Source organism: Musa acuminata, unplaced genomic scaffold (genome assembly GCF_036884655.1).
Source record: "Musa acuminata AAA Group cultivar baxijiao unplaced genomic scaffold, Cavendish_Baxijiao_AAA HiC_scaffold_1139, whole genome shotgun sequence".
Lineage (NCBI taxonomy): Eukaryota > Viridiplantae > Streptophyta > Magnoliopsida > Zingiberales > Musaceae > Musa > Musa acuminata.
This window is the reverse complement of record NW_027021351.1, coordinates 3,019,858-3,036,850: the sequence shown is the minus strand read 5'-3', so window position 1 is coordinate 3,036,850 and position 16,993 is coordinate 3,019,858. Positions and strand designations below refer to the sequence as shown.

General features: G+C 42.1%; 1 protein-coding gene across 5 annotated transcripts in view; it reads right to left on the bottom strand.

Moving 5' to 3' along the window:
• LOC135671381 (probable RNA-dependent RNA polymerase 5) overlaps positions 1-16,993 on the bottom strand; it is a 38,844-nt gene that overhangs the window by 17,335 nt on the left and 4,516 nt on the right. For all 5 annotated transcript variants that reach the window (XR_010512738.1, XM_065179462.1, XM_065179459.1 and 2 more), the window contains 3 exons: positions 14,414-14,609; positions 14,177-14,264; positions 13,932-14,075 (listed from right to left, as the gene is read on the bottom strand). Coding sequence is in view for 4 of the 5 variants with exons in the window: in XM_065179462.1 (XP_065035534.1) it covers positions 13,932-14,075; positions 14,177-14,264; positions 14,414-14,609 (428 nt within the window). In the remaining variant the exon portion in view is untranslated. The remainder of the gene's footprint in view (positions 1-13,931; positions 14,076-14,176; positions 14,265-14,413; positions 14,610-16,993) is intronic.

Below are 16,993 nucleotides of genomic sequence, written 5' to 3'. Positions count from 1 at the left end.
TTGGCCATTCCTCTGAATGCCAATGTCAGATGCTCGCTCCTCTGAGCGACTCTTTTCCCTACATCTCCATGCCCGTTTTCCCTCAAACGGTCGCGCGTGTGCTGACTGCCCTCCATGCAGCCCCACTAGGTCCCCCACGTTTGCATGTCAAGTGTTTCTATGAGTGCTTGTCCCGCTCTGATACCATATGACACGGACTTAGCTGGATTTGCCTAAGTCGTGCGGCACCCTCGCGCGTCCGTCCGCAAAGGTCAGCCTCCCCGAAGCCTCCCATTGTCCCTTAGGACCACCAAAAGAGAGAACGGGTTAGAGAGAACGCCTCAAACGGGATCCACAAGCAAACATCTCCGAAAAACACTTCATAGACAATGCAAATTACAAACAGACTATTACAAGCTCTGAACAGTGGCACAACAAAGGGTAAAATGGTCCATTACAGACCGAGAAGCTCTCGAGCGTGTCCACATGACACAACCTTTATTTACAAGCCTAAAGAGGCCACCAACCCAACTAAAATGGGACTATTAAGCCTTCGGCCGCCCCTTTACATTCTGTACAAGGCATGAACATGCCAAACGACACGGACATACATAAGCATTACATCAAACACCTTGTTTAGAAGTTTGTCCGTGACAGCTCGCCGCTGCTGCCGCCGCCGCTCGCCGCTGCTTCCTCGTTTCTCCATCAGGCTTAGTATACTCTTAATATTAAGTTTATTTAAATTTTGAAATGATTAATTTTCTGTTAATAGATTAATAATATATTATTTTGATTTTAATGTTGTTAATTTTTATTTATTTGAAATTATTGTTAGGTTTCAACATAAATGGCAAGTGTAGAGAGCAACTCAATAGAGTCTCCAATGGTATCAAAAAAAGATCCTGCATGGAAGTATAATTATTTGAAGGATCTGAAAGATCCTAATGCAGTGACTTGCATATTCTGCGATAAGACTACCAGAGGTGGTATTTTTCGTGCAAAACAACATCTAGTAGGAAATTTCAAGAATGCAGCAGCTTGCAAAAAATGTCCACCTGAGGTAAAAGAAGAGTTGCTGAATTATATGAATGAAAAGAAGACACAAAAGAATGAATCTTATGGGAATTTACCAGAAGACAATGTTGAACATCTCAGGGATAAAGAAGAAGATTATTCTGCGAGTATTAACCCAAGTGAAAAAAGAGTATACGACAAAAAGGGAAAAGAAGTTATGAGTACTAAGAAAGGTAGAAAAGGACCGATGGATCTATATATGCTTCAAGGATCCCAGAAACAACAAGGGCAAGCAGGAGGCTCAAAATTGAGACAAACAAATATAAGTGATGCTTGTGATAAAGAAATAAGAGGAAGAACAATTCAGCACATTGCTCGCTTCTTCTATCAGGCTGGTCTTCCCCTTAGTACAACTCGTTTAGACAGTTTTAAGGATATGATTGAAGCTATTGGAAGATATGGTGCAGGATTAAAACCTCCAAGTTATTATGAGATGCGAGTTCCATTGCTGCAAAAAGAGTTGAATTATACAAATGACTTACTAAAGGGTCATAAAGAATCATGGGCAACACATGGTTGCTCTATTATGTCAGATGTTTGGACTGACAGGAGGCGCAGGAGTATAATTAATTTTATGGTTAATTGTTCTTTAGGGACTATGTTTGTGAAGTCAATAGATGCTTTATCTTTTGTAAAATCTGGAGACAAGATATATGATTTACTTGACAACTTCGTGGAAGAAATTTGAGAACAAAATATCGTTCAAATCATAACCGACAATGGAAGCAACTATGTTTTAGCTCGTAATATTCATCTTTTGATTTTGTTAATTATTTTATCTTCAATTAAGTGTGTTAAACTCTTAAGTCTTATCATTTTTGTTATCCTTTGTCTCAGGTAAATTGCTTGAATAAAAAAGACAACACTTGTATTGGACTCCATGTGCAGCACATTGTATTGATTTAATGTTGGAAGATATTGGAAAGATCTTAGAAATCAAGAAAACCTTATAAAGGGCAATTTTTGTTGTTGGATTTCTTTATAATCACATTGGGGCTTTGAATATGATGAGAGAATTTACAGGGAATAAAGAATTAGTGAGACATGGTGTTACCCGATTTGCTACTTCATTCTTGACATTACAGTGCGTGCATCGTCAAAAACATACTCTGAGAAATATGTTTACCTCTGAGAAATGGGTGACAAGCAAATGGGCAAAAGAAGCAAAAGGCAAGAGGGCTGCTGATATCATCTTAATGTCATCCTTTTGGAATCATGTAGTTTATATATTAAAGGTAATGGGCCCTCTTGTTCGAGTCCTTCGGTTGGTGGATAATGAAAATAAGCCTGCAATGGGATATATTTATGAGGCTATGAATAGAGCAAAGGAGACGATTAAAAGATCTTTTAATGAAAATGAAGAAAAATATGAGAAAATTTTTACAATCATTGACGAAAGATGGAATTGTCAACTTCATCGTCCCTTACATGCAGTAGGATATTATTTGAACCCTGAATTCTTTTATAAGATTAAATCTATTGGATTTGATGCAGAAGTTTTGGGTGGGTTATATCAGTGTGTTGCAAGATTAGTTCCCAGCATTGAGGTTCAAGATAAGATTATTCATGAATTATCTTTATATAAAAATGCTGAAGGTCTTTTTGGAATTCCAATTGTCGTTCGATCCAGGACAACTACCTCTCCAAGTATTAATAATTTGATATAATTAATTTCATATATATTATGTTACTATGTTATTGCTAATAATAACATAAATTTTGCAGCTGAATGATGGAGTCTATTTGGAAATTCCACCCCGAACTTACAGAAATTTGCTATCAAAGTACTTAGTTTGACATGTAGTGCTTCGGGTTGTGAGCAAAACTGGAGTGTCTTTGAGCATATAAGTATTACTAAATATTTTTATTTTAATTTATTTATTTATTTAGATATATGTATTAATATATTTTTAAATTTTATGACATGATAGATTCACTCGAAGAGAAGAAATCGGTTAGAACATCAACGATTGCACGATCTTGTTTACATAAAGTATAATCAAGCTTTGAAGACTCGTCATGATTTGAAAAATAGATTTGATTCAATCTCATTGTAAGATATTGATGATTCAAATGAGTGGTTAGTAGGAGAAATGGGTGCTAACTTGCAAGATGTTGAAGACGAGCTTGTATTTGAAGATGATAGATTGACGTGGGGAGATGTGGCAAGAGCTTCAGGTGCTGGAGAATTACAAACATATACAAGACAGATGTCAAAGAGAAAAATGAGTGCAAAAGCATCAAGCTCGGCTCCTGCTATTGTTGAAGACATAGAGAATGAAACATATCTTGATGAAGAGGAAGGAATCGAAGAACAAAAGGAAGAAGACGAATTCAATGAAGATGATTTGTGTGAAAATGACGATAATATTGATTATGATGAATGACTTTGATGTAAAATTTTAATGTTTTGAATTTTGAAACTTTTTGTTAATGTGACATTGTGATTTTGTATCTTAGATTTTCTTAATTTAATAGCATATTTTTATTTAAAATTTTAAATAATTATATTTATTAATTATATTATATATTTTTATATTTTAGCGCCTCGCTTCGCTCGGGCGAGCGCCTAGCGCCTCGGGCGTTTTTGGACCTTGGCGCCTAGCGCTTTTTAAATCACTGTTCATGCAGGAGGGTTATGCGGTGGCCTACGAGAGCCACAAGCTCAACGAGACCGAGCGGCAGTATCTGGTGCACAAGAAGGAGATGACAGCGGTGATCCACTGTCTACGAGTTTGGCGACACTATCTTCTCGGATCGCGATTCGTGCCAAGGACAGACAACATCGCCCTGAGCTATTTCCAAATACAGAAGAAACTTTCCCCAAAGCAAGCACGATGGCAGGACTTCTTGGCTGAATTTGATATGACAATAGAGTATAAGCCTGGAAAGGCAAATGTCGTGGCCGATGCATTGAGTCGGAAAGTGGAGCGTGTGAATGCCGTACAATTGGAGGGCGGAGGCCAAGCAAGTCAATTGCACTCCAACTTCCTTTCCAGGATTAGGGATGGACTGTATAGTGACCCCCAGGCAGTTATCCTGATGCAGCTCATCAAAGAAGGCAAGGCACGACGATTTTGGATCCAGGAGGGACTCGTTTACACAAAAGGGAATAGGGTTTATGTTCCCCGAGTAGACAATTTGAGGCGTGAACTCTTAAAAGAGTGTCACGATTCCCTTTGGGCTGGACACCTAGGCATTCACAGAACGTTAGCTCTCGTGGAGAGGGCCTTTTACTGGCCGAAGATGGGGACTGATGTGGAGGAATATGTTCGAACATGCCTTACTTGCCAACAAGACAAGGTGGAGCAACGAAAGCCGGTGGGACTTTTGGAGCCGTTGCCCGTACCAGAAAGGCCGTGGGAGAGCATTTCCTTGGATTTCATATCAAGCTTGCCACTTGTGGGGAGACTTGGATCGATACTCATGGTGGTCGATCGGTTTTCAAAGTATGCAACTTTCATTGCTGCTCCCCTACACTGTTCAGCAGAGGAGGCGGCCAAGCTGATGATGAAGGATGTGGTGAAGTATTGGGGAGTCCCACACAATATCATTAGTGATCGAGATGCTCAGTTCCTGGGACGATTCTGGACCGAGTTATTCAAATTGTTGGGGTCGAAGTTATACTTCTCTACAAGCCTCCACCCCCAAACGGATGGCCAGACTAAAAGGATAAACTCGTTCCTGGAGCAATATCTCCAGCACTACCTGAGTGCCAACCAACGAGATTGGGTGAAGCTGTTGGACATTGCCCAATTCTCCTACAACTTGCAGCGGAGCTCTGCATCCAATAAGAGCCCCTTCGAGATCATCACAGGACAACAACCGTCGACTCCGCACACCATGGCAATGGGGTATACTGGGAGTAGTCCATCAGCCTATCATTTCGCAAAGGAGTGGCATCGAAATGCAGATATTGTGCGGGCTTACTTGGAGAAGGCGACAAAAAGGATGAAGAAGTGGGCAGACTTGGGAAGGCGACCGCAAGAGTTCAAAGTTGGCGATTTGGTGTTGGTCAAGCTCCAACCAGTATCACTCCAATTCTTTAGGAACAAAGTCCACAAAGGATTGGTGCACAAGTATGAAGGGCCCTTCCCAATTATCAGTAAGGTAGGCAACGTCTCCTACAAGTTGCAACTGCCGGCGTGGTTCAAAATTCACAACGTTCTTCACGCCAGCAACCTAAAAGCCTACCACTCGGATCCGCAAGATGCTTCCCGAAGTGTTCCAACTCGGCTATCTCCCACCACAACCTCCTACGAGAAGCGAGTTGAAACCATTCTGGCGGACCGCAAGATAAAGCTACCCAATGGAACTGAGCAGACAGAGTACATGGTGAAGTGGCGAAAGCTTCCCCGAACTGAAGCCAGTTGGGAGCCCGAAGACGCCCTGTGACATGAAGGAACAATTATCGACAACTACCAACAAGTGTCGACGAGGGCGTTGACAGTTTAAGTGGGGGAGAATGTCACGAACGGTCGTCGCGCACCCGCAACAACTCCGTTCAACGAACCGTTCGTCGCACTCATCTACATATACAATTGCTTGGCAGCATGTTTTGTCTTGGTTTTGAGTCATTTTGCTTGTAAAAATGTAAGTTCGAACAAGTTGCAGCACTACAAAGCGATCGCTCACCGAACCGAGCAAAACAACCTAAAACAGCTCCGTTTTTGTGTGCCACGGGCTGTTTTCTGCAGTCCGCTTCCGCTCACCAAAACGTCAACCATCTCAGCCCTTTTGAACCCCCCGGGTGGCACAAGGCTGGATGGGACTTCGGTATAGTGTCGGGCGTTGAACAACCTTTCGCAAGTTCGCACGTTACCTTGATGGGAACTTGTTGTCGCGACCGACACCCGGTGAGCAGCTGTTTGTGGACTTGCAGTTGTTCGATCAACCCTCTAAAGTCCTTGTTTCCCCCTCTCCCTCTTTTCTCTTGTGCACACAAGGTGCTCGCTGAATTGCTTGTCAAGCTTCCCCCTTTCGCGAGACGTCGGGACTTGTCTGTCGCTCGTTCTTTCAAACTAATCAACTTTCTCTTTTACAGGTCCTTCGGGACCTGCGAGAGATTGCAAGTGGGCTGATCTTTACGGAGCAATATCGCAAGGGCGAAGCACAACTTAGGTAAGGCAAGCTAAGTTCGCGTCTTTGCCACAAGTGTCACGGACTTAGCTGGTTTTGCCTAAGTCGTGCGGCACCCTTGCGTGTCCGTCCGCAAAGGTCAACCTCCCCGAAGCCTCCCATTGTCCCTTAGGACCAACAATAGAGAGAACGGGTTAGAGAGAATGCCTCACTCGGGATCCACAAGCAAATATCTCCGAAAACACTTCATAGACAATGCAAATTACAAACAGACTTTACAAGCTCTGAACAGTTACACAACAAAGGGTAAAATGGTCCGTTATAGACCGAAAATCTCTCACACGTGTCCACATGACACAACCTTTATTTATAAGCCTAAAGCGGCTACCAACCTAACTAAAATGGGACTATTAAGCCTTCGGCTATCCCTCTACATGTTGTACAAAGCATGAACATATCAAAAGACACGAACATACATAAGCATTACATCAAACATCCTGTTTAGAAGTTTGTCCGTCACATTCTCCTCCACTTATTCCTTCGACGTCCTCGTCGAAGCCTTTGTGAACACTGCAACTCCTCGCCTTTGCTGAGTCTTCAATTTTCCGCTCCAACTGCAATGCGCCTCTTGGCTCCCAGCTACTCTCCGCTGTTGTTTTTTAGTAGTCGAACCTTTGATCCGCCATGCTGCTTCAACTCGCCAATGACTCTGACTCTAGTGTGGGGTTGGCTGAGTTGTGTTGATCCTTGTTGGTTCCTGCGGATCCTCTAGATGAAGGAAAAGACCATCCTTACTGCGCCAGTCTCTCAAATGCCTCATGCTGCTTGAACTGGGTGGATGCTTGTTGGAGCTTTAACGAGCATCATCTCGTAAACTTCTAAAGTTTTGGATCCTTCCTCCACAAAATTTATCCATTGACTCTTCTTTAACTTAGTTGTCACTTCCAAGTAGGTTCGCATCACTTCCGCTTTCGATTGGCATTTCGTTGGGAAATGAAACGGACAATCTACTCTCAGTAGCACTGATCACCGTTGGGGAGGATTTGACAACTATTGTCTTCCATTATCTTCGAAGAGTCTTTGAACATGTGCAGAGCTCCTCTGTTGGATAGATAAGAGAATTGGGGTACTCGGTTTCGCCCATTCTCTTAAGAATTGAGAAGGCAAAGTTTACTTAACTTCGCCCGCCTCCTCGAGGTTGTACTCCATGCATCGAGCTGGTTATTAGCCTTCGTCTGCTCTTTGCTCACACTTCTGAAGCACTTGAAGTGTTTGCACTCCTTGCGTTGAGTTAGTTACTGTGATTCACCTTCTCAATGCCATCGAACTTCTGGAATGCAAGAAGTTTTCACCCCAACTTGGAGGGATTCTCTCATAGGTTTGGTCGCCTCTGGGATTGTACCGTCTTCTCCATCAACCCTACCGCCTACTCCACTGAGTAGCAAAGGTACAACACCGCGTACTGCCTGCTTCGTTCCTTGGTTATGCACTCTTGCATGATCCGAAGTCCTTCACTTTCGGCTATCTTGATAAGAAACTCATTGACACCGGTCTTACGAAGTTCCTTGACCTCTGCCATTCAGCCTTGTCTCGATACTTGGAGTTTGCCTCTGCATGCTCCACCTCCTCGGCCCCTTTCACGACCAAGCGCTCTCCCTCCATGAGAGCAAGGGATCAATGACTTTCACGGAAGTCCCGCCTCTACGGTACCATGGCGCTGCCATGCCCATGGCCCTACTATCCGTCGCCTCGCATCTGCATCCCTTTTCTTCATGATCAGTAGATATGTCTCTGTGGCACTCCTCTGAGTCCAGCTCCATTCTAACTGATGCTTGATTTTGGGTAGTTAAGTCCCTCTGGACTCGTCGTCGCTTCCTCACCCCTTTCGACCCCCTGCTTCAACATCTCTGTGTTATCCAAACAGCTCCCTTTGGTCAATGGAAAGACAGACTGCAACTCTCTTGCATGGCCTCTGCCATCATATTGTAGGGTTTGCACCGATTCTGTTCTCCTTAGCTTCCTTGGTAGCAACGTTCGCTTACTCGACCTTGTCCTCTGACTTGTCGGGCACCCTTAAGCGAATATGAGCTCTGGAGTAGTCCAACTCTCCAGCTACTTCGATCATACCTCTGTATGATCAAGTCCCACCCATGGGACTCACTGGTACTTGCATTCGAACTTTTCCCTTGGTGGAACACAACCCCCATATGCTGATGACCAAGGCTTTCATCCGATGCAAAATTCGATACACGCACGGAAGACCCGCCTCTGCGGTACCATGGCCTTCACTCCTTGAATCCACAGCCCTTCTTGCCGTCGTGTTTGTTCACCGAAGTGGAGCTTCCAGTAGCTCCCGATCATGCCTCCGTATGATCTAGTCCCTCACGGGACTATATCGTGTGTATCGCATTGCCATGAACTGTTCCACCACGATCCGCTGCACTATGTCGCCTCCTGGTGACATCTCTATTGCAATCTGATCCATGTGGGATGAACTCGAATTGTGGTCCCTCCATGTGTGGCCTCTACCAATACATCGCAGGGTCTCTTCCACCTTCGATTTTGTTCGCTCCTTTGGCAATCGACCTTCATCCACCCACTCTTGGGTCACACCTAGATGAAGCACCGTTCTAGGACAGTCCGTCGCCTAGTAGCTCCCGAAGTCCCCCGACTTCGCTGTAATTCGTGCACCATTGTCTGGATCCTGGGCCCTGCCCCTACCAGCACAATCTTCACTGCGCACCGCTTCCTTCATGGCAACTTGAATGGCAACACTGTGGCATATTCTTCAAGAGTACCCGCCTCTGCGTCCTCTTGCCCCGTGCTAAGGCCTTCTGAACCCAACTTCGCCTCCGCAAATTTGAGTCGCCCTAGTTCCTCCATCACATGCTTTTCCGAGATAAGGTGCATATGCCCAGAAGCTCCCTTCGTCTTTGGCACCATGCAAGATGAGTCCGCTCCGTCAGAATGAAGGACCCATAGAACAACATGATCGTACTCTTGCTTCTACAAGAGTTCATGTCCTTGACCTCTGTCCAAGGAAAGCACTGTGCCTCCGCTCCATGTTCCATCTTCTATACTAGCTCCCTTCATGCGGCTTGGGTACTTTGCCAAGTTACACCCAAGTTGCTCTGCTCCTCGTTTTTGCATTGAGTTGATGGTGGCCCTCGCGCCCACCATTCCATGGGTCAGCCCTCCCTTGAGTCCGATCTCATATCGACTCCAAATGTGCCTTCATTTGTGTTGCTTTGGGTCGCTCCCCTACTTGATCTCACAATGCATCTACCAATGCATTCTCTCGAGCGAGATCATGCGACGACTCCTCGCCGCTTGCTCATTCCATTGAGCTTCGTGGAGTTGTTGTTTGTTGAGGTACTCCTCCTCAACTTGTGAGGTCCGTCCCACATGATTCTCCCTTTGGAGAGCCGAGACTTATCCCTCTTGGATAACTGTCTCATTGGAGCAACATCTCTCTTCGTCTCGGAGACCACCATCCCCTTGGACTACTCCGATCTGCTGAACAAACTGTGCATTGTTCTGCCTCTTGCAAACGCACTTGCTAGATTGCGACTCCACGTCAATACAGCCCCCGCTGCACCACTCAAGGCCTAGCAACATGCTGAACTCGTTGCACACTTCAACCTCCTACGGACGTATCCTTTACATGCCGAAGAGAAAGTTTCAATGCTCTATGGCGCCGAGTTTCGGTCGTCTTGGGATGGCCGCGAACATTCCATCATCCACATACAAGCCCATGTATGAGTACTGAATTCTTTGAGTTAGCAATTCCCCTCACCTCTGTGAGCTTTGCACAACTCTTACGGTCGCTGAGCAACTCATTCCACCTTGCATGGTCTCATCCTTTACCAAGTGTCTCGCTTGCCTTGAGCACCATCAAGTATAGTTATCAACGTTGAGCCGTAGCTCAAACTCAACCATCCCAACCTTTGTGCGCTCCGCATTCTTCCAGGCTTGCCTATTCTCGTGGTGCCTCTTGCGCGAAGGGTTGGCCATTCCTCTGAATGCCAATCTCAGATGTCCGCTCCTCCGAACGACTCCTTTTCCCTACATCTCCATGCCCGTTTCCCCCCCCCCCCCCCGCCAAACGATCGCGCGTGTGCTGACTGCCCTCAACGCAGTCCCGCAAAGTCCCCCACATTTGCATGCTAAGTGTTTCTATGAGTGCTTGTCCCGCTCTGATACCATCTGTCACGGACTTAGCTGGTTTTGCCTAAGTCGTGCGGCACCCTTGCGTGTACGTCCGTAAAGGTCAGCCTCCCCGAAGCCTCTCATTGTCCCTTAGGACCAACAAAAGAGAGAACGGGTTAGAGAGAACGCCTCACTCGGGATCCACAAGCAAATATTTCCGAAAATACTTCATAGACAATGCAAATTACAAACAGACTTTACAAGCTCTGAACAGTTGCACAACAAAGGGTAAATTGGTCCATTATAGACCGAAAATCTCTCACACGTGTCCACATGACACAACCTTTATTTATAAGCCTAAAGCGGCTACCAACCTAACTAAAATGGGACTATTAAGCCTTCGGTTGTCCCTCTACATACTGTACAAAGCATGAACATATCAAAAGACACGGATATACATAAGCATTACATCAAACATCCTGTTTAGAAGTTTGTCCGTGACACAAGGGTGCCTCACGACTTAGGCAACACAAGCTAAATCCGCGTCTTGGCCGCAAGGGTGCCTCACGCCTTAGGCAATTCCAGCTAAGGTCGTGATAGCGCGTTAGAAGTCTTGTATAATCCTCAAAGACCTTTGAGATCAAAAGAAAAATTTTATAACACGATTGTGAGACCAACAATATTTTATGGATCTGAATGTTCGACAACTGAAAAACAATATATACAAAAGGTTTGTGTTGCTGAGATGAAAATGTTGATATGGATATATAAAGTTACTAGGAAAGATAGGAAAAGTAATATTTTTATTTGTGAATAACTAGGTATCGCTTCGATAGAGGATAAGATGAGAGCAAATTGTTTAAGATGATATGGGCATATGCTTAGGAGACATCCGAATGCGGTAATCAGAAAAGATGAAATGATTAATGTTAGTAATACGAGGAAAGGTAAAGGAAGACCTAAAAAGACTTTAATAGAAACAATTCTGAATTTAACTAAACATATGGCTTATGGTTTTGTTGTTGTAAATAAGAATAGGAAGGTGGAATCATGAAAATGAAATTTTCTTACTGTAATCCAAACAAAAGCTGAAAACTTATTAGTTAATGAAACATAAAAAAGGCTAATAAGCAAAGTTTCTATTGGTAAGCAAATCAAAGAATCATTAGTATGTAAAACTTTTAACAAAACAATGCCTTACATCAGATATTTATATTGGAGACCCAACAAGAATTGAATGTGATCTAATGCATAACTGTACACGAAGGCAATACCACCCAGCCAGCATATGCTAAAAACCATCTAAGTGTCACCATATAAGTGAACCCTCTAAGCATGCTGGCCACTGTTTTTTTGTTTCCTATTATTTCAAGTGACTCGAATCTAAAAAAGAAAACAGTAGAGTATAACACCATAATTGTAACATCCCATTAGTCCCACATCGGAAGTGGGCAATGTGTATGATTAGCTTATATGGGGCTGATGAGTATACTACGTTAACTCCCGCTTAAGCAATTTGGTTCGTGGTTGCATTTGGGCAGGGTGAGAGGGCTCAAGTAGGAAAAGGCTACCCGTGGATGGAGTCGAGAACTCATCACGGCGTGGAGCCACCACTGAGTTAAACCTCACATGCACTATGCTAGGGTTCGATCTGGGTTATGTCGGGCCTTGACGAGGATGTCAAGCTAATTGAGTTGGGGATATTGTAACATCCAATTAGTCCCACATCGGAAGTGGGTAATGTGTATGATTAGCTTATATGGGGTTGATGAGTGTACTACGTTAACTCTCGCTTTTGGTCCGTGGTTGAAGGACCAAAATGGAGTTATTGGCCAGTTGCCTTGACGAGGACGTCAAGCTAATTGAGTTGGGGATATTGTAACATCACATTAGTCCCACATCGGAAGTGGGCAATGTGTATGATTAGCTTATATAGGGCTGATGAGTGTACTACATTAACTCTCACTTTTGGTCCGTGGTTGAAGGACCAAAATGAAGTTATTGGCCTGTTGGCTCATCAGACTCGGGTCGTGACAATAATCACCTAACCTTGACTCTCTCTTGCAACATATATGACATAAAATTCAATACATTTGATGAATATCCCTCCTAGATTTTATATTTTTTTCTTTTTAAGAGAGCCTCATAGCATTGAGCTTATATTCAAGCAAAGCATTTAGATAATTACAAACTAATTCTTCTAGCAGAATATGTGATCCTGATCTCGGGGAAGCAAAAGCCATAGGAAGACTTGAACTAGAGCAATTTAATTCCATACAGTTTTGGCCCAAATTTTTAGTTGATATTTCCATGGTCAATGATAGTTAATTTTATTTGTCCATATTGTCGTATACCTTAACATGCTAGCACTTTCAGCACTATCAATATTTTACCTACTTCATGCATATGTGCTAAATGATAAGACATTTTTATTTCTTATATCAAGAAAACATCAGTGAAGTAAATTATAACTGATACAGCAGCCCTCAATTACTTGGTCTATTATTTATTTCAACTACCTTAATAGTCTCTATGAGATGCATGAAATTGAACTCTAGCCTAAATTACATAAACAGCATTGCAATACATGAAACATGGAATGTACATGCTACAAGTATTTTGTATGGCAGTTGGTTAATACTTAATACAACCAGAAATCATCAGAGATCAATCCACGTATGCCTGAAAGTCAATCAGAATGGGGGGATACAAAAATTGGCAGATGAAACCAAATGCAAACCAGACACAATTATCCGGGACAGATTGAATCCAACTAAGTGCCACTTAAGTCATGGTGCTTCCAATGAAAACCTACTGATTCTGAAGTTTCTCATGATAAAACCTAAAAGATCTTGCCCCATATCAGGTCAACCGCAACACTGGAGAAAGAACAGGGTGACAGCCAGGAAGAGGGTCATCTTGGCAATCTGCGTATCATGTTACAGTTCATATTGTTTGACTCCTACGTGGACAGAATCCACAGATTTCTGCATAATACAAGGCACAAACCCATCTACCACCCCAACATCAAAATCTAGTAGAGTTGCAAGGTCAACCTTTTCTGTAGCAAATTTTAGATCAATATTGGTCAAGATTCTTGGAACTTTGTTTTCCTATCTAAATCAGATTTCTAATGTTACATAATTGGTTATTACAGCATGTGCTACGCTTTTCTAATTAAAGTCAGGTGCCGTACGTATACATGAAATTTCTAATGTCAGTGCAGCAGACCAGACTAATGATGAAATTTATTATGGATCCTTATTGTTTCTTTTTCTGTTTTCCCTCAGGGAACAAGGCTTGAGGCGGCTGGCCCATGTCATGCAACCTCTGTCATTCATGGACATCTATCTTGATGCTTAAAACAAACGATTCATAGATAAATGTATGATAGAATGACTTTTTTTTTTTCCTGACACTTGATAAAGTAATCTAGTATGATAATGCAAGCTCCACAAACCAATTCACTGTGAAATAATGCAATCATCTTTTAATAGTTAAATACAAAGAAAATGAATGCACAATGATATTCAAGGAGGTCATCGTAATTCATAAGTACATGGAGGAGTTACAGAAGAATAGCAATCAACATCGGCACATATCACAGAGAAACATATCAAGCTGAAAGGGAAAATTAAGCTATCAAAAACCTGGATATCTGTTGGTATCGAACATTTCCCTCTATAGATATGCTGGGGGCATTTCATAGCCAAGTCTTCTGAAATAAATCCAGTTCCATCTGTATGGATCATTGGATCACCATTTTCACCACATAAGATGTTTCCATTGTCATCCTACAAGAATGAAAGAGCACTATCCAAATAAGCCACAGAATCAGGACATAGGCAACAGATTGAAATTTGATTAAAAATCTTCCAATGAAACATAAGTATACCACACAAGGTATGTCCTCAATCACTTCCACATGAATAGATGAAAGATCGATATCTAACTTGATGGTCTTGGACAAGATCAAAGAAAACCTGCATTTATGTTCTATTCAACTAATGACACCATATGCTAACAACTGTATCGCCATAAAAAACAGACAATGTTCAACATAGTTGGCTATGCCCACAAACTAGACATACAATGTGCAGAAAGACATTACATATCCAGCAGAAAGTTCAACCTGGCCATGTATTTGGACAAACTTGAAACTGTATGAATGTGCATGAAAACAGTTCTTGCTTCATGTATAAACTTGTCAGATAAAATATAAGCTTTTTCCTGGTCCACACCCCAATTGGATTCCATGCGAACAAAATAGCATTTTACAGGAGAGCTAGTTGGGCTTTTCTTCTTCTCTTTGCCACCATCCTTGAAAACTGATCACACAAAAGAAGACAGGTCAGAAAGCATTTTGATTTATAACAGTAAGAATTTTTCCATGGCTTTAAGGAGCATGCTTAAAAAACACCATAAGAAACTGCAGGACTTGAGTAGAAAATGGACTTAGCAATTAACTCTTAAGATAACCAACAAAGGACATAAATAGTAAACAAAGTAACAACAATAGATAATTCCACAACAATATGGTCTGCAGTGTCATAGTGATAATTCGATTTTTCTCCGATTTCTGGGAGCAATGACAATGACAAATAGGAAATAAAATCCTATTAGTTAGGAAGAATTGTTGAAGAGTAAGGAATGAAAGTAGACAATGAAAGTCCAAAACCATAAAACTCCTTAGTGACCACACTTGTCTAACTTGTCGTATATGTGCTGAGCAGCTTAGGAAAGCTCAACCAGCTAGTGTCTTGCATCTGGGAGCGGGAGCAATGACAATGATGAACAGGAAAAAAGATCATATTTGTCAGAAAGAATTGTAGAAGAGAGAATATGAAAATAGCTGAACTGAAAGTCTGAAACCATAAAACTCAGTTTCCTAACTTGTATGATAAGCACAGAGAAGTAGGAAGGTTCAACTAACTGGTGTCTTGCATCTGGATTGGGCAAGCACAATTTCTGTAATGTTCAAGGCTCAGTGCGAACCCTTTTTCCTCAAGGATAGTGTAAAATCAAATTGTTACTTGACAATTCAAACCAACCAAACCAGCTGAACTGATTTGTTGTACAGGTTTACTAAGGTTTGTCATCTCTCACCGACCAGGCATATCAGTCCCAGACCAGACTGGTATGTACCAGTCGGTATGACACACCGGTACGTATTGAAGACTCAAAGAGGGAGAAGAAGAAGAAGAAGAAGAAGAAGAAGAAGAAGAACAGGAAGGATCAAATGGCAGTGGAGGAAGAGGAAGAGGAAGAGGAAGGAGAAGGAAGAAGAGAAGATGGTGGAGGAAGAAAAGGCGGGAGGAGGAAGAAGACAAAAGAACAAAAGGAGGCAATGGAGCAAGAGGAGAAAGGAGGAGGAAGGAAGAAGAGGACCTGGTGAACCAAGAGGAGGAAGAAGAGGAGGAGGTGGACGAACAAAGAAAAGGAAAAGGAGGAGGAAGAGAAGAAGAGAAAGAATTCTACCCAAAATTGACAACAAGCGATGGATGGCAGCAAAGGCTCACAGGCTGTGTGTGTATGGGGAAGAGGGCTCACAAACACAAGACCTAAACCAGTGAGATAGATTTTTTCTTTTTTTTTTATTGGTCGGACTGGACCGCCCAAATCAGGGGTAGTCTCTGTACTGGTTCAATGGATGGGTACAACTGCCCATTTTGTACCGGTCCGGGCAAAACAGCAGTCCATGTCTTACACAGTTGAGCTCTGGTTGGTCTGATCAACTTCAGGACAGCCCAATAGAATCGAACAGCCCAACCCCTGACCAGAAGAAAAGATGACTGTTTGCCCCTTCGAACAAAGAGTTCAATTAAAATGGACATAGAAAATATTGAAGCACTATTTAAATATACATAAACCAAATGTACCATGAAAAAAGGCAAAAGATAGCATGAGAAGCCAGATACATCATTTTTTCAGGAAAAACTTTTTGTATACTTTCATCAAATACCTGAAAGATACTAGAGATGTGACTCAGCAATGGCACTACAGCATCCAATCTGAGGTACTCATTTAAATGTATTCTCATAAATTCAGGAAAACACTTCACTGGACAATTTCTATGTATTTAAAAGAGTAATAAGAATAAATCACTTCTCAGAACAAGCATCATAAAGCATATCAAATGGTCTGAAATCAGCTTAAATCTCATGGAAACACTCATGCTAATTTTCAATTCCTAATCCATTTTCTTTAATTGGTATGTGTATTTTATGAAAGCACTCAAGTATCTTATATCACTTCCCAAAAAGTCCCATTGAACAAGAAGACCCATGTAAATGCAAAATTACTAGAACCCAAGGCTAGAACATCATATAAATCAAAACTAAAGCATGCAAGAGTTAGGATCCTTTTCCTATCCGTAATTACATTTATTTTTCAGTGATAGAAGTATACTTCAGTCTTAATTGCATCTTTTGCAACACAATTATAAGAAGGTACTGAATATAATGTACGGGAGAATTAGACCTTTCTTTTCAACATAGCTTTTCACACCAAATGATGAAAAGCTAACGAGTCCAAAAATACAAATGCTGATCAAGCACAAACCAATTGTTAGCTCATTCCCAAATATGTCAGAACATATTAAATCAGTAAAGGCAGACTAAAAATTTGATTATTTTTTTTTCCAAAATAACCCTTAGGCATCAAATAATTGCCAGTCGCAATCATGTTAAATCACTAGAAAGTTCTAAAATAT